This window comes from Malaclemys terrapin, chromosome 2, assembly GCF_027887155.1.
Source record: "Malaclemys terrapin pileata isolate rMalTer1 chromosome 2, rMalTer1.hap1, whole genome shotgun sequence".
NCBI classification, from domain to species: domain Eukaryota; kingdom Metazoa; phylum Chordata; order Testudines; family Emydidae; genus Malaclemys; species Malaclemys terrapin.
Genome location: NC_071506.1, coordinates 113,355,209 through 113,381,095, shown reverse-complemented (window position 1 = coordinate 113,381,095; position 25,887 = coordinate 113,355,209). Strand labels below are relative to the sequence as shown.

Sequence of the window (25,887 nt, the reverse complement as noted above, 5' to 3'; positions counted from 1 at the left end):
AACAAAGAGAAAGTTAAAGAGTGATTAGATTACATGGGAATATGGGAAACAAATATTTAATAATGGGCTCTTCAATCAACCAGAGAAAGTTCTAACATGATCCAATGGCCAGAAGTTGAAACTAGACAAGTTCACACTGAAAATAGGTATTTTTTTAATATTAAGAGTAATTGACCTTTGGTACAGTTTACCTAAGGTTGTAGTGGATTCTCCATCACTGACCATTTTAAAATCAAGATTGGATGTTGTTCTGAGAGAGCTGCTCTAGGCATTATTTTGGTGCCATCCTATGGCCTGTATTATACAGGAACTCAGACTAATAATCACTGTAATCCTTTCCAGCCTTGGAATCTATCAGTCTATGAAAGTAAGTCGCTGCCTGGGCCCTGTGTCTAATGGAGCCTTAAATGGGTGAGATGGGTGAGCAGGGAACTGGGCTTTATTGACTGGCTGAGGGGCTTGTCTACATGAACAGTTAGACTATGGCAAACTGTGGTGTAAATCTACCCCACACTAGCCTACTATAGTCTGTCCATGTGCATCCTGCTGACATGTGTTAAGTTTGTTAGAAAATTTGAGCTAGTCCTGTTTTCAAAGCAAACTAGCTCAAAGCACTGTAATGAACTGATAACACCCATCAGCTGGGTGCACGCTGATGGGCCATGGTAGGCTAACCTGGGGTAGATTTATACTCCATTTGCCATGGGCAAAGGGTTTGTATAGACAGTCCTTATGTTGCATGCTGCTACAGTTTTGTAATTCAGAGCAGCTGAGAGTATGTTTAGACAGCAAAGAAAAACCTGCGTCCATTGGTGACTTTATTGCTGTGTCTTGAAATTACGATTTGGTAGCGGCTGCCCCTGCACCCCAAATGTGTATGTGATCTTAATACTGATAAGAGGTGCTGGACCAATAGCTTTAGACACTTGGGGTATGTCTACACAGCCACTAGAGACTCACAATGGACCCATGCCATCTGACTTGTGCTCATGGAACTCGGGCAGTGTAGCCTTCCAGGCTTGGGCTTGAGCCGGAGGTCTGGTACCCTCCCACCACACAGGGTGGTGTGGTGGGCCGTTGCTCATCTGCTGGTAAAAAGATTTGCACCACCATTTGTTTTTGGGAGTTAGAACTGACTTATTAGTATATTTAGTCTGATTATAGGAAACATCTTTTCTCCGAAAGTAATCGTGACACTGCAAGCAATAGTCACAGTGAAAAGAGCTGGATCCTTGATTCTCAGAAAAAATCACTACCAAAAACCCTAGATTATACCCGAAGAAGGCCCAGGGTCAGGAGTAAATTAAAAGGTAAGGGCTATGTCATGTGTGGCACAACATAGCTGATGTAACCTACTGTGTAACAAAGGTGTAAACTGAATGGTGAAAATGTCCAAGTCTGGGTTTGGGTTAGGCAGTGTTTGTGAGACTGAGGACTTGGATGAAAACTGCCCAGTTTGCACAAGACTAAAATCATGCTGGTATTCTAATAGGTTAGGGAAGATTTGGCCAAGATTTTTGTCTGCCTGTCCCTGCCTTGCGGGAGTGCATCAGCTCTTAGCAACACGTGTTTGTAATTTGGGTATAAAATGAGATCTTGGTTTGCTCATGGATGCTCAGGTAGTGGCAAAGTTCACAGTGCTGCTTTCGATCTCTGCCGAGCAAGAATGTTATGAGCTTTCCTTGAGGTTGGGGACCCTGCTTCAATTTTCCATGCCTTTGTCTCTTTAAGATTGCTGAAATGCGAGCTACATGGGGCTGCATCCTCAGACCCAGCAGAAACCGAACTTGCTGCAGAAAGAGGCTGCTGACTTTTTTACTTTTTCAGACTCATGAGTGCTCATCTTCTGCAAAAAAATAAATGGACATTCTACATTTTGATGATGTCTTTCACTCTCACATCATATACAGTATATCTCTCCCAAGCAGTACATAGCTCCAGTGCTCCATAATCAGCAGTGGTTTCTGACACCCTTGAGGTTAACCTATAATCTTCTGAATGGGTTGGAACCTCCTCACCATCGGCATGAGGAGATGAGAAGTGCACAACTACTCATGATGGAGCCCGAGAGAGAGAGAGAGAGAGAGAGAGAGAGAGAATAAAATAAAATAAAATAAAAGGAAGTGGCAGCAGAATGTCCTCAGTGCGGGTCCCTCAACTTTAAGACCTCTTCCCATTTCTCCACACTTGTTCGCCAGACTCTGGATTTGTTGCCCTTCCAGACAAGCTGCAAGGTCCACCTCTTTGCCCAGATGTTCGAGGGTGAAATGGTCTTAATATTATTTGCATTTGTGCTAATGGGCAGCTCTGTAAGCAAATGAGTGGTTTTTTAACATTTTAGTATGGAGATATCGTTAAGTTGGGCCTTGTACGTGTTATGAAAATCCAAATAAAACTGAATGAGACTTAACCATGTTGCAGATAACTGTAAATCGACAGGTGAGGAGCAAAAGTGTGCAATGTCTCCAATAATTGGTTAAAACCTTCTTTTTCTCTTACAGTGTTGCCGTTATCATCTGCAAGTAGTGGCAGTGATTACCACACAAAGAAAGTAAGATGCTATGGTATTTAGATTATGCTGCTACTGATGCTAATGCATTACTTATGTGAAGCATATTAAGGGATGAATATGTAGCATGTAGCTAGGTAAATATCAAGAGTTGTACATCTCTACCCTGCTATAACGCGACTCGATATAACATGGTAAAGCTGCGCTCCGAGGGGTGAGGGGGGCGAGCACGGGGCTGTGCACTCCGGTGGATCAAAGCAAGTTCGATATAACATGGTTTCATCTATAACACGGTATGATTTTTTTTTTTTTTTTTTTTGCTCCTGAGGACAGCATTATATCAGGGTAGAGGTGTTACCTGGGTTTTCAAATACAACCTAAATATTTATTTTTTGAGGGAACATATAGTTCATAATTAGTCATAGACATATAGTAATAGACTAGTTAACTACTGTAGTCTGCTATCATCAAGCTATACTGAGCTGTTAGCTGCAGGGGTGTTGCATCTCAGGGCTTGTCTACAGGGTGAGTGACTGTGCAACAAGCCAGAGTGTGAATCTACAGTGCACCAGCTTGCTTCACAGTAACTAGCCATGGGGACACTGCTACAGTGCAGTGACAGTCCTGGAGTGCACCTTAATGTGTACTACACACTTCAAAGCAATGTTCACTGAAGGATCTTACCTACATTCTCCTCTACCTTTAGTAAGGAATCTGCTAGAGATTAGGGGTAAAATGTATTTTAGTTGGAGATTTAAGGCCTAGGGGCATATGGAACATGTAAAATTTTACAATTTCTACCCCAAATGAGCCTCACTTAGATTTTATTTACCTGTCATTCTTGGGAGCAGGGCAGGAATTAACATGCATAATCCAACATCGGCTTTGGAAACCCAGTGGTACTTCAATTTCAGATAAGCATCCAAGAGCTACAGCAGCTTATTTGAATATTTGGAACCTCATGTCTGGCTCTGTGCTCCACTATCCCGACACTGTTTCTCCTCTCCCCTCCTTCCTCTGTTTTTGTCTGAGCCTCCTGTCCCACTTCCTTCAGTGGTAGACCGGATTCCCTCTGGCCATTTTTTGGGCTCATGTTCCCATACTCCCACATGCTTCCTGGATAACCCTCACTTCAAATCAATGTTTCCATTTGATTCAGAAATATGAGCCATAAACATGGCTACAGGCTGCATGGCATGCCACCAAACTACACTTCAAACAATGGACAGTAGTGATGCCAAACTTTTCCAGTGTTCCAAATGTTAGTGCCATGTCTTGTGAGCATAGGCGATACTGTATGAAGTCTAAGATAGTTACTATTTATCATGTTTTTGCAAACATCAGAAAGCTTATATCAGGCTTCTTAAATTTTCGCTCCTTCTGCTCTGTTAAAACATTTTGTGGTGTTTCATATGAAGAGTGACTTGAGCTGTAACTGCTTGCTAAGGAGGAAATTTTAGAGTTGCCTCAGATTTAAGAGCGTGAGTCCTTTGCAAATCAATGGAGCCTATGTTCCTAAACCGCTTGGGTTTTTCAGGAAATCTCCCTCTAGGAGTCTATACATGCTAATAGCCTAGTTACTACTAATGTTAATTTTACTTCTTGAATAAAATAGGTACTTAAAATACATATATTTTAGGTTGCTGTTTCAAGACCAACAATGCACAGGGAAGTGCTGAAGAAGGAAATTAAATCCAGTGCAATGAGGCTTGATTTCTCTGCAGTGGAGCTCCCTGGTATGTTATATTATGTTTGTTTTCTCCCCCCCCCCCCACCCCTTTCCCATACAGTCTACTAGAAAGAGGTCACATACATTTTATATTTCTTTTATCCCCCTGTACCCCATAAATTCCTGCCTACTTGCCCCTCTTATAGCAGTGGTGAGACTTCATCAGTGTTTTAAGTAAGCTGTTTTGGGAGGGGGGCACTGAGTGATATTTTGTTCCCTGATACACAGGTTCAAGTCGGCTCGGCTCATCACTACATTAGGAGGGCTGCTTATGCTTATGCTTTGTGCTAGACTGGTTTGTCATCCATGCTTGAATTTCCAATCCCAATAGATGGAGGGGAGAGGAAGGGGAAGAAATCAGATTTAGAATTTCTGGCACTTGAGCCACAGATGTTCAGTTCGTATTCAGTTCCCAAGTCCATGAAAATTGGAATTTTCTTTTCTGACTCGGACTCTTAAATTTGTAAAGAGGCCGTTAAACTGATTAATGATTTGTATTGTTTTAAACTTGAAACAAATCTTTGCTGAAGATTTTTCCATTCCACTGGAATGCTGGTCTCTCTTATGACGTTAAAATTCCTAACACTGATCTGTTGCATTGAAATTACATTGTAAACTGTAAGTATATTAGTGCATCTGTCATACATTTAGATACTGCCTTCAGTGCTTCTACTGTATGCAAATAACTATATAGCAGTTATGGATCTACATACACAATGCTGTTGTGTCCTAGGATATTTGGAGCTAGTGTGATGTATATTATGGTATGCTAAACCTTACGGTTTGGGGCTGGAAAAATTAGCTATCTGTCCAACAGTTTTTACAGCCTAATGTCTCCATGTCTGAAAAAGCTACTGTAATAAAATGCTATCTCGTTCCTTTCATGTCCTGGCATCATAAAAATTATCCTGATGGTCGTGTCCCTGCTTGTAGCTTGTCTGGTAGTACAGAATTTTATATATATAGTACTCTGAAGTATTTTCATTTTGCTCTTCCTTACTTTGTTCCCTCCAGGAGCATACTGGCTGGAATAGATAGTGATGTGTGTATTGCCACTATAGCAGTCCTGTGAAGGGAAAAGAATGCTGTTCAACTGCAGCTCAAAATACAATAGCTGTATTGTGTATATTGATTGTAGAAGAAGGTGGTGGTGGTGGTGTGGTGGTTGTTACTCACTATTCAATGCACAGAGATATTGACTTGGTCAATATACAATCCAAAATCAATTGCCTGTATTACCTGACTAATAATACGTCACTTATGCACTTCTTTCAGATGATTTGGAAGCAGACGATCTGACACTACCATTAAGTGCATCTTCCCATGAGTATTCTGATGCTGGAGAGAAGAAGGTGAGGTTTAGAGTACTTATTTTACCCTATTCTATTCTGTTTATATTACTTTTAATACGAATAGTTAGAGAACAATACGTTTTGTTTGGAAATGAGGTGGCCTTTTTTTCCCCCCATATACAGAGCTAATGCAATGCATCTCTCTCTCTAGAAATATGTGGAGGTATCCAGTAAATTACCAGGAGAAGATAAAGTCTCCAAATTTAAACGAAAAGGTTCAGGTATAGTAGACACCATCTAAGTAAACACAGAAGCTATTCAAAAGCATAACTGCATGGAGTGGGGCACCTAACTGCCCTTCGTCTCTGAAAATCTCCCCCTATATGTCAAGGGTCTGACTAGACTTCATTTTCTTGTGCAAATTGTGAGACTGTTAATTCCATGCTGTAGCTCTTGTACAACTTTACTCCTGTCTAGTGCTCTCATATTTATTTTTGGCCTTAGTTGGTCAGTAACGTGACTATCTTGAGCAGAGAGACACACAGCGAAGACCCTAAGAATGGCGTGAGGGTGGGGAAATCTGAACCTTATTACAGATTTGGAACTATGATGTAATTAAATCAACACTTCATTTAAAAATGGTCAGTCACATTCCCCAGGTATAAGAGCGGAGGGTAAACTTTGTGCTCAAGGTTATCCTTTATATTTAACCCCTTTCCAATAATAACCTTTTTGGTTTTACTGCACACTATTTCTATTAAAGGTGAGTACAGTGTGAAGCTTCACAATATTGAAATGTTTTAGCTGCTCTCTTGTTGGACACCATCACGTAGAAATCCAATTCTTTTCTTGTTTTGCTTGGTTACCATCTGCTGTCTTTTTTGAGTGAGCACAATTCATTTGTAGCAGAGTGTATGTGTAGTTGTATTTATCTTGAGGGTGTGCTTTATCTTTGTAATTAGCAATATGACACTGCTTCTGTAGGAAGCAGAAGATCTTCAGAGGATCGTCTTTCCATAGCACTTTTCTCTGCTAACACTTTCTGCGTGGCCTTTGCATAACTATCTGGCAACTAGAAGAAGGCAAAGCCAAGAGCATGTGGAGGGTTAGCATCTTGTTAGAGAAGCATAAGGGTTCAGGTTCTCTGGCCTGAGGCGTCAAAATGGAATGTCATGCTGATAGTGGTGCATGACCCATATCTTGCCTGGCCATTCAGTTCTTCATTAAGTCGCTAATGACTTTTACTGCATTAAAGGCGTTCTGTAAGAACGGCTTCTTGACAATGCTGTAAATCTTAGTTGAAGCAAAATCAAAGAATTTTTCCTGGGTTTAGTGAAAGAGAAATTCCTTTAATCACTTCTTTCTTTTATATCTTTTCCCCCCCTCTTGTAACCTATTTTGTGTACAGTTTAATGGTGGGGTATTGCTTGTGTTTGCAAGCTGTTTGTGAATATTTAATTCCCATACTTAAAAAGCATCAGTACAAACTACTGTCATCTGCTCTAAGTAAATACATTACCAGTGACATGTAAGGACATGTTTTCAGTGAGGATGAATTCACATAATCCTTTTCTAATCTGCTATTCAAGTGGAGCTGCAGCACATTCTTCCTTGTTGGAAGAAAGCTAGCATACAACTGGTTAAACAACAATAGGGTTTTGGTGTGTGGTGTTCATGCAGATGTTCTCGACACTGATCCAATTATCAGATAAAACACATGGTTCACTGTAAGGTTGCTACTATTTTACTATGTGTATATATGGTATACCAAGGAACTGTTGGTTTAAAAAAAAAAAACACACCAAAAACCTGTTGTGAGTCTGAGACTTCATTTTCCAGATACAGGCTGTATATCCACCCAATGTTTGTAGGAAGTGAACCACAGGCTACGTCCATACTTGGAGCAGAGGGTGTGGTTCCCAGCCCGAGTAAGCGTACCTGCACTAGCTTTGCTCAAGAGGAGATGCTCAAGAGGAGATGCCAGCCAGAGTAGCATGGGCAGCAGCAATGGCATGGGCTAGCCACCTTGAGTACAAATCTGCCCATAACCCATGGGTATGTATTCAGGGAGGCTAGCCCATGCCATCACTCCCTGTGCTAGTGCAGCTAAACTACTGTTCTTAGTGTTCTAACTCAAGCAGGGCTAGAGTGGGTGTGTCTAGGTAAGATGGGAATCACTTCCCCTGCACCAGGTGTAGATGTAACCTATGAGTACCCATACACCAGATCAGGATAGCACTTTTCTTAATTATCAAACAGGAGAGAAGGGAGTCAGCGTGTCTGAATTTATTATAATTTGCGGTTAATGGTGGCTTTAAGTCAGCAGTTGTGATAGCTCTAGTCTACAGTGTAAATGTAATCCTATTACATGGTTGGGTGGCTATCTGGTGGCAGAGTTAAGGTTATTTATGGAGAACATGCATTGTGATATTGTGAGTGCTTTTGTTTGGAGATCTACTTAGGGGTGTAATTGAATATTTACTTCATGAGCTCTGGGAGGATGCCAGCACCCCGAGATACCACTGCCTTGTAGAGCTCATGAGCCGCTCAGGGGCCCCAGCTGCTCCTGCTGTGCACTGCCTTACCGAGTTTAGGAATAATCCACAGAGTTCCTATTTCTCTTCTGTTCTCCTAGCCCTGCGTAAACTTCAAAAAGCACATGTACCATGCACACACCATCCATCGCACAACATTAAAGCTGACAATGAGGACTGGTTTTATAAATCTCCTCCTTAAAATATGGCTTCCATCTCCTTAGATGAGCCCAAGTCCTAATAGCATTAAACTGGTATGTGAAGTTCAAAGTTTTACTTGTGACCCTTATTTTCCTCTCTCCAGCAGCTCAGCTGCTCTTGCTGGCATGCTGGAAGAAGTGGTGATGAGGCTATGTGCACTCACTGCCCTCATCCACTCACTCCTCCAGCCAGGGCCGGCGCAACCCACTAGGCAACCGGGTGCTACAATTTGGGGGTCGGTGACAGTGGCGGTATTTCGGCGGTGGGACCTTCCGCCTCTTCTGTGGGGGGCGGCATTTTGGGGCGGCAGAAAAGCTGGCGGCGCTCCTGCCTCCAGCCACGTTTGCATGGGAGAAGCAGCAGTTCTGCAGAGGCTGTGCAGGGTCTGACGATGCAGGTAGCCTGTGCAGAGGAATAAGGAGACTCCAAACTGTCCTGCAGAGATGCGCAACCAATGTCTCAGATAAATTCAGATTGCTCACCAAGACTCTTGTAAACCAGCAAGCAGTGCTAGCTATTGCAAGGGTGGTAGGTCACTGTACAGTTGTGCTAAATACTCAATGTGGAACTAAGTTCTAGATCTCTACTGTACCGGTATTATTGTCTTTTAGATCTATCGCCTGGTGGTGTCGTTAAAAAGCGCAAACTTTCAAGATGGGAAATGGGTCAGTCATCTCCTGGCATTTCCCCTGAGCCAAGAAAACTTTTTGATTCAATAGAGAAGAAAAAGGAGATTCAAACAGGTAACACCAAGCCAGTGTTTAAAATGAGCATTTCAAAGTCTTTGTCACTTGGCCTTATTGACTGAAATTGTAGTTTGTGTCCAAGCCTAGACAGAACTATAGTGAACTCCTTTACAAGTGAGCCATTCTAATGGGGTAGATAGTGGATCAGATTGTGAACTTGCAAGAGTGTAAATAACTGTTCACTCCATGGAAATAAATGGAGTTTAGAGGTCTAAATGAGAGGAGAACTGGTCCCATTGTTTGCAAGTTCTGGTGGGGAAGTTGCATGGAATTGACATATCAATACCCAGAAATGACAGCAGTTTCAAGTGTACCTGCTCTCAGATGTCAACTTAATTGACAGTCGAGCCCACTGTCTTGCCCCTTCTATAGTTACTAGCAACCTTTGTGGAAAGTACATGGAAATCACTACCAAATCAGAATGGGAGTGGGTTACATCAACGCAAAGTGACTGTAAAGAACTACACAAGAGGCAAAGCAGTGGTATCAGGGCCTGAAAGTGCAGACACCACACACTTTATGAAGAGTGTATAGTCTTTGGTTTTCCTTGGACACACTTCCCTCTGGGGAACGGAAGCAAAGGAGCCCAGGATGGGGCTGTCACAGGTTTCAGCCAGAGTGTAGCAGGGCATTTTGTTGCCGCATTTCTGTACATAGTTTCCATTCCTAGTAAAGTGTGTTTGTCTGGAAACAAGCCTGCTCATCAGTAAGATATTAGGAGGCCCAATGTTTTTTGGTCTGATTGCCCCATATTTACATGTTAATACATTGTGTACTTGGTTGGTGTCCAAATATCTGTTCTACAATGCAGTCGTTTGTAATAGATTGACAATTCCTTCTCCGACTTCCTCCATTTTGAGATTGTTCCGCTTCAGTTTCCAAGAACTTTGGAAGAGTGACCATGAAACACAGTCTCACCCCTAACATAGGTTGTCACTTGCATCTCGTTGGAGTGAAGGAATGTGGTGTAGTGCAACAGATAATGATTAGGATCAGGTCTGCTCGAGTGCTTTAGAAACGTTTTGCATGGAGTTGCACCTTCCTCTCTCTTGCAGGTGGGGAATCGGATGAATCAGATGACATCTTTGTCTCCAAGATACTGCATGAGGACGTCAGTGATTCTGGTGTCATTGCTGCCTTTGAAAGCTTTACCAAACAACTAACGAAAACATTCTGGGTAACTCTACAGTGTGCATGATTTTCCTAGTGCGTATCCATTGTGTGGTATGCATATACCTAAACAAAGCAACCAAACAGCAGATTAGCTGAGATGCCTGACCTTACTGTCCCTAAATTAATCCAACTGGGGGAAGGGAGTTAGTTGGAGAGTACTTTATTCAGGAGCTCATCCCACCACATCTAGGTATGCTGCAAGGCCCAGCTATTCCCAGAAATGTCCAAGGGGCGGTAATGGATTGGTTGTGAGAGGATGGTTTTAATTGGAACGGAGAGTTCTTTTAAATGAAACTTTATTCTGTGATGTCAATTTAGTTGTATTTAGATGTTCCAAATAATGTGATGGAAAGAAGGAAAGGAACAACACTTTTTAATCCTATCCCAACATAATAGTGGCATATCTACTTCTTCTAGTTGCAGGGTTGGGACCACATATATATTTAAGTGTATACGTGTACATATACGGTGGGTGGAGATAGAGATTGTATTGTTTTGGGTGGATTCTTTAATTTATGGAAATTATTAGCTACTGTACAGACAGAACAGTGACCAGTAATGTCCATAAACTAAGCATTTTTTTTCTGTAATGAGACCGAAAACTATATAGTCTGACTTAGTAGTTAGAGCTTACGTAGACCTGTAGGTATGTTTACACAGCATTTTGGAGTTTGTGGGAGCAGACCTCCCAGTCTGGGTCAACAGATCTGGGCTAGCGGGCCTCGCACTAGTGCCCCCCAAAAAGCTGTGTAGACAGCACTTTGAAGATGTTACTCGGGCTAGGGTGTAGGAAGGAGGGGTGTGGGCCTCAGACCCTGAGTCACAACTTCAAAGCGCTGTCTATACTGCTATTTTTAGAGCATGCCACAAACCCTGTAGGCTCAAGCCTATTGACCAAGGCTGGAAGGCTTGCTCCAAGATGCTGTATAGACAAACTCATAAGGACTTAAACATGTCTCTTTGGATTTATATTACATGCATGCAGTTGCATTTACCATGGAACTTGGTTATGACCCCAACACACACTTGGAAAAATTCATATTATTGTTGATTTGAGATGGTGCTAACTAACAGTGTGATCTTGCAGCCCTTCTGTCCCATTTCAGAGTGTGAGTAAGGACTTTAGGATAAGGCCCTTAGTAACTTCTCAGGTAGTAAACTGATCTCTTTATGGGTTAGATGTTCACTTGTAGCATACTCTGTGTAATTTAAGGCTTTATCTACAGAGTTGCAATAGTATAAGTAAAGGAGTAAAAGTAAATTGATTTAGTTAAACCAGTGTGAACCTTGGTGTAGACACTCTTTTTGATTGGGTCTTATTTCAGTTTAGCTTATGTTGATTAGAAGTAGGTTTAAACCAAACCAAAATAAGTTTGCCATATAAGGAGTGGCACCAGTTCAACTAAACCAGTACAAATGTATGGATGGACAAGTTTTAGACTTAGTGTTTTGTTTTGACATTGCATGTTAAGATGTATATATTGTGGTCTAGTCCAGGTACAAAAGAATGGAGATTTGTGCAAAGAATGCTTTGAAGACCTCTGAAAAAAGTGTGTCCGCTTTATTAAATCAGATACATCAATGCAGGTAAGTAGTTTGCTACGTGCCAAAAACAGCTTAAACTTTGCATGAGTTTTCTAGTAATCCTTAAAAATGAATGCCTTTTGTAATAGAACTTGGCAGTAAAGTGTTGCACTTCTTAGGATTACAAAACAAAATGACAGTATCTGACTTGTTTAAAAAACAATAACATTGGGAGCAGAGCTCCTGTGAAGTTCGCTCGTTTGTGGTGAATGGGGCTGTTCATGTATAGGCGAATCCCTCCCGAACTCATGGAGCTGTATGTGTAGGCAATGTCGTGCATGACCAGGGCTGGCTCCAGGGTTTTGGCTGCCTGAAGCAGACCCCCTCCCCCCCAAAAAGCCGCGATCGCGACCTAGCGGTGGCAATTTGGCAGGAGGTCCTTCGCTCCGAGCGGGAGTGAGGGACTGTCCGCCGAATACCTGGATGTGCCACCCCTCTCCAGAGCAGCCGCCCCAAGCACCTGCTTGCCAGGCTGGTACCTGGAGCCAGCCCTGTGCATGACCCACTTTCCCTGCAAGGGCATTGAGCATGGAGTCAATGCAAAGGGTACTGGAGCCAAGAGAATGGACAACAGAGGCATTTTGTGTGCCATTGACTGGCAGGCCATGTTAAAAAGTATGCTTCCATTAAATTATTTTTGTTTATCCTCAAACGGCATCACTTGCCTCCCCTTTAAATAGAAAAATAATGAAACAGAAGTCCATTTCTAGAAAGCTCTTCATACTCTTAATGTCATCTTTATAGTCAGTTAAGCTGTTGTGCTTAACTGCATAAATATAAATCTAATTGTATATAAATAATGCACAAGCACAGTTTGGGATCAATATTGATACAGAATAATCATGAACCTCTCTCACGTCTATGCTCGCAAATGTGCATCAGTGTGTGGGATTTGGCAGTGTGAAATAGTTCCAAATTCGTGGCAAGTATTGCACCTTTAACTTCTAAACTACACGGGATGCAAGTACTACCCATTGTATCGCTGTTGTATAAAATATATTGCTTGCATGATACTATGCCCCTGTCTTGATGAAAGTAAATGCAGAAGCAATGATAAAAATCTGTTAATTTCTCTCACAGAAGTTTAGAGTGGGTTTACAATAGAAAACTGCTGTTGTGCCTTTGTACACTGATTTTTCTAGAACCAGTCAGAAATGGAAACCGCTACTTAACGGGAAAAAAATCAAAACTTTTGGTCTTTATTTCTAATTATGAAATTTTGTCAGTTTTCAGATTTGAAAACATTCACCCAGCTCTTAGGTTACTTTCTCTCTGTCACTTTCTAATTCAGTAGAATATTTTTAATTGGGAAAACTTGGTAAATGGCCTTGTGTTCCCACTAACAGACATGCTTGATCAGCAACAGGCTCCATTTTAATAGTGATATCGCTGGATAGTTCCATGGAATTAATATACTCTTCAGAGGAGCCGGGCTGATGAAGTTGCTGTCCTGTTGTGCCAAAACCCACTGTAAAATGGGCTTAAAGCATGCATTTGCACCTTTGGCCCACTGACTTTAGTGGTGCTCACGAGCAGTAGGAGTCAGTGGCTTTTATAATTGCCTGCTATGAGCTGGACAGAGATGTTTGTCTAATGCAGACCACTGAAAAGCTGCCATCTAGTACAACATCTATGGTCCGTACTGTTCATGCACCTACCTAAAAGCCGTAACCTAGGAAGGTAAAGCCTTTACGTTCTATAACCAATCCCCTGAATCCTCTAATCCCCATGTGTGCAAATTATTCTTGCTTGCTCGTGTGTGTATATGGCTGTGGTATCTTGCAATGTATGTCCCTGGAGATAGTTCCAGGGGGGGAGGGATAGCTCAGTGGTTTGAGCATTGGCCTGCTAAACCCAGGGTTGAGAGTTCAATCCTTGAGGGGGCCACTTGGGGATCTGGGGCAAAATCAGTACTTGGTCCTGCTAGTGAAGGCAGGGGGCTGGACTCAATGACCTGTCAAGGTCCCTTCCAGTTCTAGGAGATGGGATATCTCCATTAATTTCTCTTTTTTATTTCTAATTTCTTTTATAGTTCTGACTTGAGAAATGTACCTGTTTTTGCCTTATTTCCAAGAATTTCCTTATGTTTACCTTTGCAATATGTTGCCCTTGCACTTGTCTGAAGACGTATACTCCGTTTTTTGGCATAGTATTTCCTGTGCTGGCTATCTTGTAACACATTGTTTATGTTCTGCTAAATAGATATTTTTAAAAAAATCAGCTGATGTTGGGTTGGAAAGAAAACACCTGCTTTTGTTGTTGTTGTTTTTTTTTCCTTACAAAGCCTGCAAAATACATAAACCAACTTGCAGCAGTCATCTGCTGCCTTGTGACACTGCATTTTAAAGATATTGAATTTATATTTATTGCCTACAGACTGAATAAATTGGAGAACTTCCACAAGGTGGTTGTCCAAGAACTTGCCAATCTTGAGAAGGATGCTCAAATTTTATCCATCCTTGAGAAGGACACAGTGGTGTGTATGTCTTAATTGGTTTTTGACCCATACATGGATTGTATGTCCAGTTCCAAAATAACACATGTACTCTTTGGGAAACTCTTGTAGGACTTTTGGAATAAACAGTCCATCAAACTGAGCTCTTTCTGTAATCATCAAAAGCAAAGGTATTTATCTTCCAGCTGTCTTTTAAATGTGTCATTTTAGAGATAGGAAATATCTTTGCTCAGTCTTAGTCATCTAGTTAAATGATCAGTTCTGATGCTGGTCATTACTTCTGAGACAAAGTAGGCGAGGTAATATCTTTTATTGGACCAACTTCTGTTGGTGAGAGAAACAAGCTTTTGTTCTGTTTTAACCAGTGCTGCTTGGAAACCTGTAACTAATAGATACGGACCAGAGCAGAAAAATTTGGATTTAAATAGTTCCATAGTTTTCAGGTGTTTGGATCTGAGGTTTTGGTACAGGACCACCTTTATGTTGCTTACATGTGCTTGAAGTAACTTACTTTGGTTAGCAGGTTTCGTAAACTGTAACGTGGTGGTAGTTCTTTGCAGGCTTCCCTGGAGTTTTGGTTTTGCATAAACCCAAAATGCAAATAAAACCCTTGACTCCCCCAAATTGGTCCTTGTACCTCCTTACCACCTTAAAATAGCTTGTCAAGTCCAGCATCCTTGCTCCAGTATCTTCTGTTCTGGAGCAGTTGGCCTCTGACTGGGATTTTTGAGGAGGTGCCAGAGGGCTAGTCCCTATCTTCTGTATTTGAGAGCACGTCTGGTATGCATTTGCCCCCCAAATTTCTGAAATGGTTTTCTTGAGGAGGCTGGAGGCTCTCGCTATTCAGTCTGGGTAACAGTGGACAAAATAAAAGCATGTTCACTCTGTGGCTAACAGTGAGAGCCGTGTGCACTTGGTACTAGGGTTTTCCTTATGCTAGCTATTATGTTGGCCTTTGAGCTGCAGTTAGGGGAATTCCAGGAATTTATTTATGAAACAGTAAGCATGGACACACTGAAATGAGGCCAGCCAAAGAGATTTTCCAAGTTTTATTTTTATTTTTCTTCCAGGATTCAGTCTATGGATTCAGTATTGGAAGAAACTGCAAGGAGTTTTAAAGATACAATACAAAATACAAAGGTAGGTGCTGTACACCAGCCGCTTTGTATCCGGATTCTGAGCTGGGGAGCAGTTGATAAGCAAATGAAGTATGACTCTATTTGCTGAGGAATTGTTAATGAGAAACTTTTCCATTAAGTAGATAAGGCAAGACTATCCCATCTAGGTTGTTTCATCGTCTGGCTCAACATGCTTTGGGATGGTTGGCTGTGGAACACTGTGCATATAAGCACAGTTCATCCTTCCCCAACCTATTAAACAGCTTGTTACAAGATCTGTTAAACACGATGCATGTTGATGATAAAACTTCAGCTTGTTCTGAAACAGACTCTAGATCAACCAATGTTGTTGAGATGAGATTTTTCCTAATTCATGTTTTTTGTCCCTTTTCTTGCCATAAAATCACCTTGGTGTTTCTTCTTTGAACAGTGAAATCAGCATTTTGTGGACCCAGTTAAAAATAGTACAAAACTGCAGAATTGGTTACGTGCCATTTTTAGCCTTTTGCCCAGTCCTTCTCCTCTTGCATTCATACCATGAAAGGGCCAGGCACAGTCATACCTCCTTCTAGTGCCCCCATGGGTCTCTACCATCACCCATGGGGGACAAGGAAGGATTTTCCTTTCTGGGGCTCCTCTTGGGATTATTACTTATGGCTAAGATTTAATGGCCTAATAGAACCATTAATCTTCTAAAGTGCTAGAATAATACTTCTCCTGTGGTCACTTCATTATTTAAAGAGAATAACTGTAGAAGGTCACTTGCATTTTTCTCTTGCCTCTGTCTGTTTCCTTTATTTTTTTAAAGCAAAATTCAAACCCTAATTTTTGTAAAATGTGAAAAATCTCTAAAATAAATACTGGTTCCTTTTACAGTAGGAGACGATATAACTCATGCTGAATTATGACTCTACCAAGGATCTAAGCTACATATTTTTGCATAAGCCATTGAGCAGGTGATAGATTCGTATCAGGAGAATCTTTAACAGCGTGTTCAGATGAACTAAACATTCAAAATGTTATAGATGAATTACAAAGGTTTTATCAAGCTCTACCCCCACCCCACACACTAGTTCCACTGTTCATTTCTTATATGTAGACCTGTTTAATGTCTCTGGCATAGCTTTAGAAGCTTGTGACCACTGCTTTAGTATTCCTGTGATGGTGGGATCTTCTGGTTTTCATGATTTGTGCATAATGCTATTGGTGTGCATGGTGCTTCAGGAACTCAAGAAGGCCAAGTCCCCATGCCAAGGAGGGTAAACCGTATGCTAGTGATAATTATACTAGCTAAAATGATGTTCATGTGGCACTTCAGAGAAAACCTTCTTTCACTTACATGTCAGATCCTGAATTCATGATTCTGTTTCCCATGAAACTGATGGCTTTGCAAGCACTTGCCAGTGGAGGGAGTGCAGCCCTTTGCTCTGTTGTGGGCAGCACTTTTGAAAGTGAAAGGTAGAATGCTGAATCCTGGAGTTGTCACATCACAGAAGATGCTCAGTACCTTGCAGTATTATGCTCTTAACTGAACAATTGGCAATTAAAAATAAAACACAGGTTGTTGAAAAAAAAGTAATTGATTTCTAAATTTCAATTAATTCCAGATTACTTTTGCAAGTCTTTATATTAATATGCTCACATTTTTTTCTAAAATACTTGTGTTTTTCTCCCTGCAGTATGAACATCCACAGGAGAAGGTGAAAGAAAATAGTAAGGTGTTCGTTGTTGCTTCTGATTAACAAAACACTATTGTACTGTAAAACAATTTTTGAAGACATCACACACCTTACAAAGTTCTATAGAAGAACTTTGAGTCTTGTGGAAAATATGGAAGATGTATTTTCCTCAATCTCTCCCCTCTCAAAATAATTACGATGCTATTTTTGACTTTTTTTTAAAAGAAGGTGCTGCTAATTTCTCAGATGTCTCCTTCCATTGCAGTGCTACCTTTAGGTCCAACTTATATTTGATGAGTTTCAAGGATGAACAGAAATCCAAATACTTGATATACTTACACATGCTTTATATCACAAATTGATGTAAAATGGATTGCATTAGACGTTTTGTTAATACCTTTACAAATAAACTCCTTTAGTCACTATAGGCTGTTCATTTTAATGATTTAAGCAACATGTTGCTCCCTTGTGACAATTAAATTCCCCTTCGTTTCTTTGTATTATAAAAAGGAGAAAATTTTCTCTAAATGAGGAAAAATATCAATTTCTCCATCTTTTTAACCCTTTAGTAACTTAAGAAAAGCCTGTTATTCTTATGTTTTGGTTAGCTGGGATGTATTACCAGGGCCTAATGGGTAATCTAGGGTGCATCTCTGACTCTGTTGCTCACTTACCTCCTATGTGCACCTGATGTCAAGGGAGTTGCCATAATAGACTTTGAAATCTGAGCTCCAGTGCGCACCCCCACCCCCAATCCCAGCTGGCAGACTTCAAAGTCCACAAGGATGCCTCTCTTGGGTCTAGAAGATTCCATGCTCTTCACTGGGCTCCAGGTTTCCAACCCCGGACTCCCACCTCTCTAGCTTTGAAGCCATTGTCTTTCAGTTAGCACCTTCTACTTTGAAGCTGGCTGGCACTGGAGAGGCTCGTGTCTATGGCCTGTGGGAGCCCAAAACGCAGGGAAGAGAGAATGTTGGCTCTCAGGAAATGTTTCCTGGGCTTGGACAGAGCCTAAGCAAAGTTAAGTTAATGGAGACTCCTACTTAAATGGAGTTCAGAAATCATGTTTGCCCTGTACAGACAAACTGCATTAATAGTTAATAGTATAGCAGAAAGTACAGGTCTGTCTCATCTTATGCGGGGGTTCCGTGCCACGGTTAGCGCGTAAAGCAAAAACCGCGTATAGTCAAAATTACATTGAGTTCAATGGCGGGCGGAATCGCCCGCACTACAGGTACAGTATTAAAATTGTTATTTTTCTCTTTTTTGTTTTTGTTTTTGCCAACCGCGTAAAGCTGAAATCGCGCATGTTAAATGAGCGTAAGATGCGACAGACCTATAGAGAGATACCAGGTGCCGGTATCAAGGACTTCACTGGAAACCTAAACTTGGTAAATTTGCAAGTTGCTATGGCTGTCCACAACCTTTCAAATTCCAGCAGCATTGAGACAGCCATTGAGGACAAGGATGATCTGGTCCCCCACAACCTTCTCCCCACCAGGACTGGCTCTGAAGGGTGGAGGAAGGGGTCTGTTGTGATATTTGGGCCTACACATTTACCATAATTGTGAGCTCAACTGTGAAAAGTGAGTGAAAATTAATAAAATGTCACACTAACCCATAACAAGAACTATTGATTGGGGGGGGGGGGGGGGAACAAAAGAGACTGACTAAAGTAGTCCAAACTAAAAGCCCTGCTGATGTAACTCAAGGTCTGTGTTAAGATCATGCCTGGTAAATAAGAGAAGGGTAGGACTAGAAATTGATGAACCAAAATTGGCATGTCCAAAATTAGGCCTAACTGGTGGATAAATTAATGAGGGGATGGATTATTCCACTCATCGCTCCTTTTTGGGGGATCCTCAAAAAGAGATTGTGGGGTGGGGGGAGCGAAGTTGGCTACCATAATGCTGGCTGACTTAAAGGAGGGGATGTGAATGCTGGCTGAGTGAAAGATGAAAGAAGGGGAAGGCATGAGCTTCCATCATGACTACCACCCTGCCATCTCCTGAGACTTTCTTCTTCCTACTCTTGAGTGATGTCTTGTCCTGACCAAACCAGAGGGAGCCAGAAGGCTGCACCACCTCCACTGGCTTTAGCTAAATCCTGAACACAACTTGGGATGCGAGACACTCTTTCTCTTCCTCTTCCCTGCCATATTTTTTTCATCTTTCCTATCTCTCTCTCCTTTTGCTTTCTGTCTAACAGTAGTCTTGTTTAGCTGGCCAAGACTGCATAGTTTGCAACGTTGCTGTAAACGGTGACCAAAAAGGCAGCTAATGTAATTCCCTAAAAAGTCCAATGCTGAGACAAGTTTGCCAGGTCTCTGAATAGGAGATAAGACCATGAGCTGTTCCTGTTTTTTTTTTTTTTTTTTTTTTTTTTTCAAGCAGTGAATTTGCAAATGAGAGTCAAGACCAGAGACAGAAGCTGCCTTTTCTTTGTTCTTTTCTTTCCCCTTGTTTTGTCTGCTAGGAGAAGGGACTGGCCTCTTGCAACAACAGCCCATCTCTGCTAACTTCTTCCTCAAAAGGACAGTTTATTATCTTGAATGCCATTTAAAAGACTGTCAGGCAAGGGGTGGGGGGCGTGCAGTGAGGAAGGGTTCTTTTTAAAAAACCTCTGTCCAGCAAAAGGGAAAGGGAACAAGGGATGATCAAACAAAAGCCTTATTTAATACTTTGCATTTCAAATGCTTGAACTGATTTTCCTTCTTTATCTTTAATACAAGGTTTAAAAGGTTTTTTTTTTTTTAATAGTGTAATTGCCATGGTAGTAAGCAGGCTGAGGTCTCTGTACACAAAACCCTGAACCTTCTTTTCAACTGTTTTAGTTAGGGTTACCATACGTCCTCTTTTTCCCGGACATGTCCGGCTTTTCGGCACTCAAACCCCCGTCCGGGGGGAATTGCCAAAAAGCCGAACATGTCCGGGGAAAATGCCGGCCAGGCACTTCCCCTCCCGCGGCGGCTCTGCTCCTCCCCTGACTCTTCGGCTCTGTTTAAGAGCCAGGCTGCCCGAGCGCTACCGGCTTCGGGCAGCCCCCATGCCTCCGGACCCTGCACCGCTGGAGCCCGGGAGGGGAAGTGCCCGGCTGAGGGGCGCAGGGTCCGGAGGCAAGGGGGCTGCCTGAAGCCCAAGCGCTACCAGCTTCACGGTTTGCCGGGCAGCCTCCAGACCCTGAGCCCCCAGCTGGGCACTTCCCCTCCCGGGCTCCAGCTGCGCTGGGGAAGCACCGGCTGGGGGCGCAGGGTCTGGGGGCTGCCCGGCAAACCGTGAAGCCGGTAGCGCTCGGGCAGCCCTTTCCGGTGGCTGGGAGTGGGAGGAAGGAGGGGGCGGAGTTGAGGTGGGGAAATGGGTGGGGCCAGGGCCCGTGGAGGGTCCTCTTTTTTTTTTTTTTTTTTTTTTTTTTATTTGTTAGATATGGTAACCCTAGTTTTAATGTTGAAGAGTGACAAGGTCATATTAAAACCTCTCAATCTTATTATATTTAAATTAATACAACATATTCTGATGGGATGTTTCTGCTTCCATTCCCCTAGAGATTTTAAGGAATTTGGGAGTGGCACTCAGTGGGATACAAAGCTATCCGTGGACTTTACTGACAGCAGCTAGTGTGAGGGTTTCAGCTGGCACAGAGACAAAGCGGGAGGCCAATATTAAGAAAATTGCTTCCAATCTATCTTAATATTTTGTGTTTCGCCCACAAGAGAGCTAGACCTGCAATGGTCTTGTGTGTTTATACAGCTTAAGTTTCCACAACTTCTGCCAGATGACTCCATGCACATCAAGTTCAGCACTTTTCACTTTCAAAATGATGGCGTATTGAATATCTCTTGAGCCGTTTCAATGAGGCGTTTTGAATATGCACCCAATGCTGTGGAATTGGGCTTGTCATGTGGAGCTCAACTACAAGCACCAATTTAAAATAATCACATTGTACTTATGTACAGAAAGCTCATCAGCTGAGTTTGTCCATATTGTCTTTTTAAATGGAGTAATGTTCTCCTGAATTGCTGCTATTTAAACTTTTAAACAAAAAATGTATTTGCATCAGATCACCTTCAAATGTGCCTTTGCAAAAATGTTAAATGAGCTTGATTTGGGGCCTAAATAGTAATGAAACTGCTGGAATTTTATATGAATTGCAGAGTTCTCATGGCTAGTTTTCAAGTTGAATTTAATTAGTGCAGATTTATAAATGATTTATATGAAGTTCAAAGCTTTATAAAACCGATTCTGGCTAACGGTGACAGTTAAAATCAAGGGAATATTTTGCTGTAAATTACAGAGAGTTCATAACCAAAACTACTTTTGGTATGACCCAAATCTGTCAGTGTCTAATTTCATCATAGTTTGCCTCCTTGGAGATTATTCTATTCCTGCCTATGAAGATCATGTAACATAGCATCAAAGAGCAGGGCAGTGTGTAGTCTGTGTCTCTTTGCACATTGATCATTTACTGAAGATCATATCTACATCTTGATAGCTTTAGCTGATTAGCTGGAAGCATGATTCCTGTTCTGGTGGCGGGGAGGGAGAGGAGGGGAAGAGGAAACAGCTACAGATAAACACTGTACTCGCTATTCCTGAAAAGGTTGATGGAAAAATTAAAAACAAAAATGCCCCTCCCACCTGCGGGAAGGTCAGTGCAGCTTTGTAAGTTCTGGGATTGTATTTTCTGACATACACACACTACCTAATATATTGTGCAGTAACACTTCTGTTTGCACATAAATGCTGTGATATCTCTTTTAGAATCATTATCGAGTGGTCCAATTTCATAAGTGCAACAGAACAATTTGGAGATGATTTAAGCAAACAGAGCAGACCTCTGAGAGTAGATAAGATATTGGTAATGAGCTTTTGTTTGCTAAAAGGATGGAGTAGATTGTTGATAATTTGTACCATCAAGTGTTTGACCGCACTCTGGTTTGTTATGGGATATACTGGATACAAAATAACCAATGTCAGTCAGGTTTATTGCTATAGTCCAAGAATAATATGGTACAGGAAAATGGTTTTATGCGATTCCAGTCTCTGGGAAGCTGTCTAATGCAGTGATGTTGCATTTACCTTACACAGAAGGTGTGCTTCCAAAGTTACACCTCACAAGTAAAAGGTACTGTGTACATCATCTGAAACTAGGTTCAACTAATCAGCTTTCTACCTTGTTTTTCTAGTACGATGGTGTTCCGCTTATCTTTGTTCTGAACACATGCATTTCAGGTGCCAAAGGATGTGAAGACACTTCCTAGGTTTGTAATAGAGTAGAACAATCATATGCCTTGTCCTCTTTCTTTGGGACCAGTACAGGCCTGTGAGAGTAACTCTTTCTGTTGCTATGGTAAAGTGCTCATCTATCCTGATCTTGACAGCTTCCCTATTTGCTCAAGCTAAAATTTACTTCAATGAGTGCAAGGGATTATGGGATACTTAGCATAAATTAGCAGGGTTATATAAAAATCAAAGGCCAATTTAGGCTATATAATTGCTATAATATTTGTGCTTAATGCTATTTACGCTTATTAAAATATAGTGTGTGACTAATATATATTATTATATGTATATATTGGTCAACAAGATATAACTTGCATTTTTCCATAACTTTTCATGTGATTTATTTATTTATTTTAATGTCTGGTACTAGAAATACCTCTGGTCAAGAGGTGAACTTTATTTAAGGAACCAACATTTATGATTCATGCTATCAGGGAGGAGAAGAACACTTCTGCTACTATCTATGCATAGTTGAACTTCATGAGGTATGAGGGGTTGTTGCCATGACAAAACTGAGCATGGGAATTTGATTCTCTGTGTGTATTTGCACAGACCTGCCTGAGCATCATGTTTTTAAAAAAACTAATAGATGCTTTAATTTTAGAGAAAAATACAACTTGAGGGCAAGAAATTCTTCATGTGACGGAAGGAACAAAAAGTGCAGTAAATGCAACTGCATGCAATGAAATATGTCAATTTTGATGTGAACAGAGAGCTGCTCCAGAACTGTGTAACCCACTTAAAATGATCCCTTTCCCTTGACTCATCATTTGATATTTCTATTGCTTGTTTACATGGAATACGGGGGATGATGATGGTACAGTGGCAAAATTGAAGGAATAGAATATGGTGACTTTAAACCTCTATGAACTATATCTTTTGTCCTAAGTAATCACGTGGTGTTCAATCTTTAATCTATTGCTCACGGGAGCATCGGGACCTCTCCTATTGGAACTAGTACAAGTAAGTCACCAGTACAGCTTGGCCTGTTTTGCAAGCAGTCAAAGCACTTGCTTAAAGCTTGCCCGTTTGACTCAAGCTATAGTAGGTGCTCTTGTTCCTCCAGTGAAATGGGATTTTTCTTAAAAGCTGTAATAATTTCTTGTTTTTTATTTCTAAGATGTAATTAAATGGTTTTACTTCCCTTTCAGAGGTAAACTAGACTAGACTTAACTTGCTTTGGCAAAGGGATGGAGTAGACACAACTTGCCTTTTCCTTACCTTTGAATTCTATGTTAATTTTTCCTGTTTGATATCAATCACCATGAAAATGGAGCTTTCAAAGACTTAAATATGTTTCTCTGTCTTGCCCATATTTTCATGTCCTACTTGTCTTGTTCTTTTTGAATACTTCAGTGAAAGAATTTGCTTCTTGTAGAGAAATGAAGCCATGTGTATCAGGTATCCTATCTCTTACTGCCAATCAATTGAACAGTCAGACTGAAAAAGCTCCTAAAGCCATTGCATCATGTTTCTAAGAGTTTAGATTGAGGAGTCAGACTCCATGTGGATTCCTCCTCCAACTACTCATTGAAAATCATCATGTATCTCACACCGTTTCAGTGACTGTTCTACTATTGAAAGCAAATCAAGTCATAAATAGCTGTCGTCTCAAGTTGCAGTGGGGGAGGTCTAGGTTGGATATTAGGAAACACTATTTCACTAGGAGGTGGTGAAAGACTGGAATGGGTTACCTAGGGAGGTGGTGGAATCTCCATCCTCAGAGGTTTTTAAGGTGAGGCTTGACAAAGCCTTGGATGGGATGATTTAGTTGGTGTTGGTCCTGCTTTGAGTAGGGGTTTGAACTAGATGATCCCCTGAGGTCTCTTCTAACTCTAATATTCCATGAATCTATGATTCTGTTCCTCATGACTGGTAGAGGAAGGGGAGTGTCTCTTGATGACAACCTTACATTGCTTTTCATTTTTTTCCCTTTTTCTCTTCCCATCCCCTTAGATATTTTTTCTTTTCATTCATGTAAAATAATAAATATCCTTTAGTTATCTGTCTGGTTGTCTATAGATTTTCTGTCTTCTTACTGAACTGATCCAGTGGTGCCATGCACCAGCTGAAAGTTTGTGAAACTTTGGTTTCTCCAATTGATTAGCTGGCAACATTGTGCCATGATGGGTCATGATGATTATTTTGTACTTGAAGCCAGTTAGTTGACTTTGGCAGCTCTCCTGAATATGTTCCCTTTACAAAGCCATAGATGGTGGTACTGATATTTATCCACTCAGTTCCCTTATTTCCTTTCATCCTTTTAGTGGAAATAGAATTTAATTTTCTCACCCTTATTGTGAACCAAGAACGATAATTCTGACATCAGTGCTCAAGAGGTGCAAAGATGCAACCAAAATGCACTGATGCTTATCAGTCTGGAGACTGAAATGACTTCACATGCAAATTAACTTTGACTACCACATGATCTGTTGATGCCACTGAAGATTATTAGAGTGTAATGTACATGCCTTGACTTCTTGTTCAAGCTTCCATCTTTAAACCTTCTTTTCCAGGTGGCAGACATTTTGTATGATGTTACATCCATCAGTGTTTTGTTTTGTGTGTATGTATCTCAGCATTGGTCTGCCCTGGTAGCAGTTGTAATCAAAGGCTGCATGATGCAATTTTAAGAGTGTGATATGGGTGATTGGAAATAGCAAGAGAAGCAGGCAGATTTAATCCTTTCTAAGGTGGTTTATTAGTGTTACCTATTCTTTCCTTCTCTTCCCTCCTTTCCACTCGCCGGCATAACTGCTTGCAGTTAATGCTTTTGTGCTACTCTGACGCAGGCTGGCTGTGTGCTAGAGCAGTTTTCCACTTCTGGGAATTAAATATCCTCGCTATATGTGCAAATTAGTAGTGACATTTGAAAGGTTACAGTGGGGCTGAATACCCCATGCAAAGATAGCCTGTTAAATTGCTCTATTGTTTGATGTTATCTTCCATCCCACTCCCAAAACAATCATTACCATGTTGCAATCGGTACGGTGCTGAGAGACCACTAGCTGCAATGCGTGTGCCTGCAAAACCCTGCAAAGCTGATCTTAAAAAAGGAGGGCTATTCCCTGAGCAGTCTGATTTTTGTTGGTTTTCTATAGAACCCTAATAAGCGGAGACCCCTCTTCTCTGTCCTTTCTCCCTTAGCCTATCCTCACAGACTGGCTGACCTTATCTTGGCATGCAGAAGGCGAATGTGGCCTCTGGGTTGTAGTTAAATGTTAAGGAGAATTAATATTTCAAGTAGAGTATCTTCAGGGATGAACGTTTAATTTTCCTGAAGGCTGGTAACATGTGAAAGTGATGTTATGTGGGGTTTGCCTATCCATTATTTTATCTGGGTCATGTCCTTTCCTTCTCTTTCTCCACTGCTCCTGTCCCGTTCTCCCTCCCCTGTAGTGGGGTAGTTAACCCGCTCCTGCCCGGAGGGGTTAAAAACAGCTGGGGAGAGGGCCGTGGCTGGGGCAAGCAGCTCCAAGGCTGATTGGGGAAGCAGCCTCAGCTGAGGCCACACCCCAATCAGGGCCCAGCTGGTCCTTATAAGAGGGAAGGGCCTGGCTGTGTAGGAGCTCACAGGTTACCTCGAGT

The 25,887-nt window shown here is 41.5% G+C and overlaps 1 protein-coding gene across 1 annotated transcript in view; it reads left to right on the top strand.

Moving 5' to 3' along the window:
* The window catches only part of SYCP2L (synaptonemal complex protein 2 like), a 51,203-nt gene extending 33,860 nt beyond the window's left edge, over positions 1-17,343 (top strand). The window contains exons 23-35 of the mRNA XM_054017588.1: positions 1,165-1,310; positions 2,502-2,551; positions 3,690-3,770; positions 4,149-4,245; positions 5,514-5,590; positions 5,742-5,811; positions 8,877-9,008; positions 10,067-10,188; positions 11,677-11,771; positions 14,145-14,244; positions 14,335-14,393; positions 15,294-15,363; positions 17,021-17,343. Of these exons, the coding sequence (XP_053873563.1) occupies positions 1,165-1,310; positions 2,502-2,551; positions 3,690-3,770; positions 4,149-4,245; positions 5,514-5,590; positions 5,742-5,811; positions 8,877-9,008; positions 10,067-10,188; positions 11,677-11,771; positions 14,145-14,244; positions 14,335-14,393; positions 15,294-15,363; positions 17,021-17,083 (1,162 nt within the window). The 3' untranslated portion in view covers positions 17,084-17,343. The remainder of the gene's footprint in view (positions 1-1,164; positions 1,311-2,501; positions 2,552-3,689; positions 3,771-4,148; positions 4,246-5,513; positions 5,591-5,741; positions 5,812-8,876; positions 9,009-10,066; positions 10,189-11,676; positions 11,772-14,144; positions 14,245-14,334; positions 14,394-15,293; positions 15,364-17,020) is intronic.
* Positions 17,344-25,887: the final 8,544 nt, after the last annotated feature.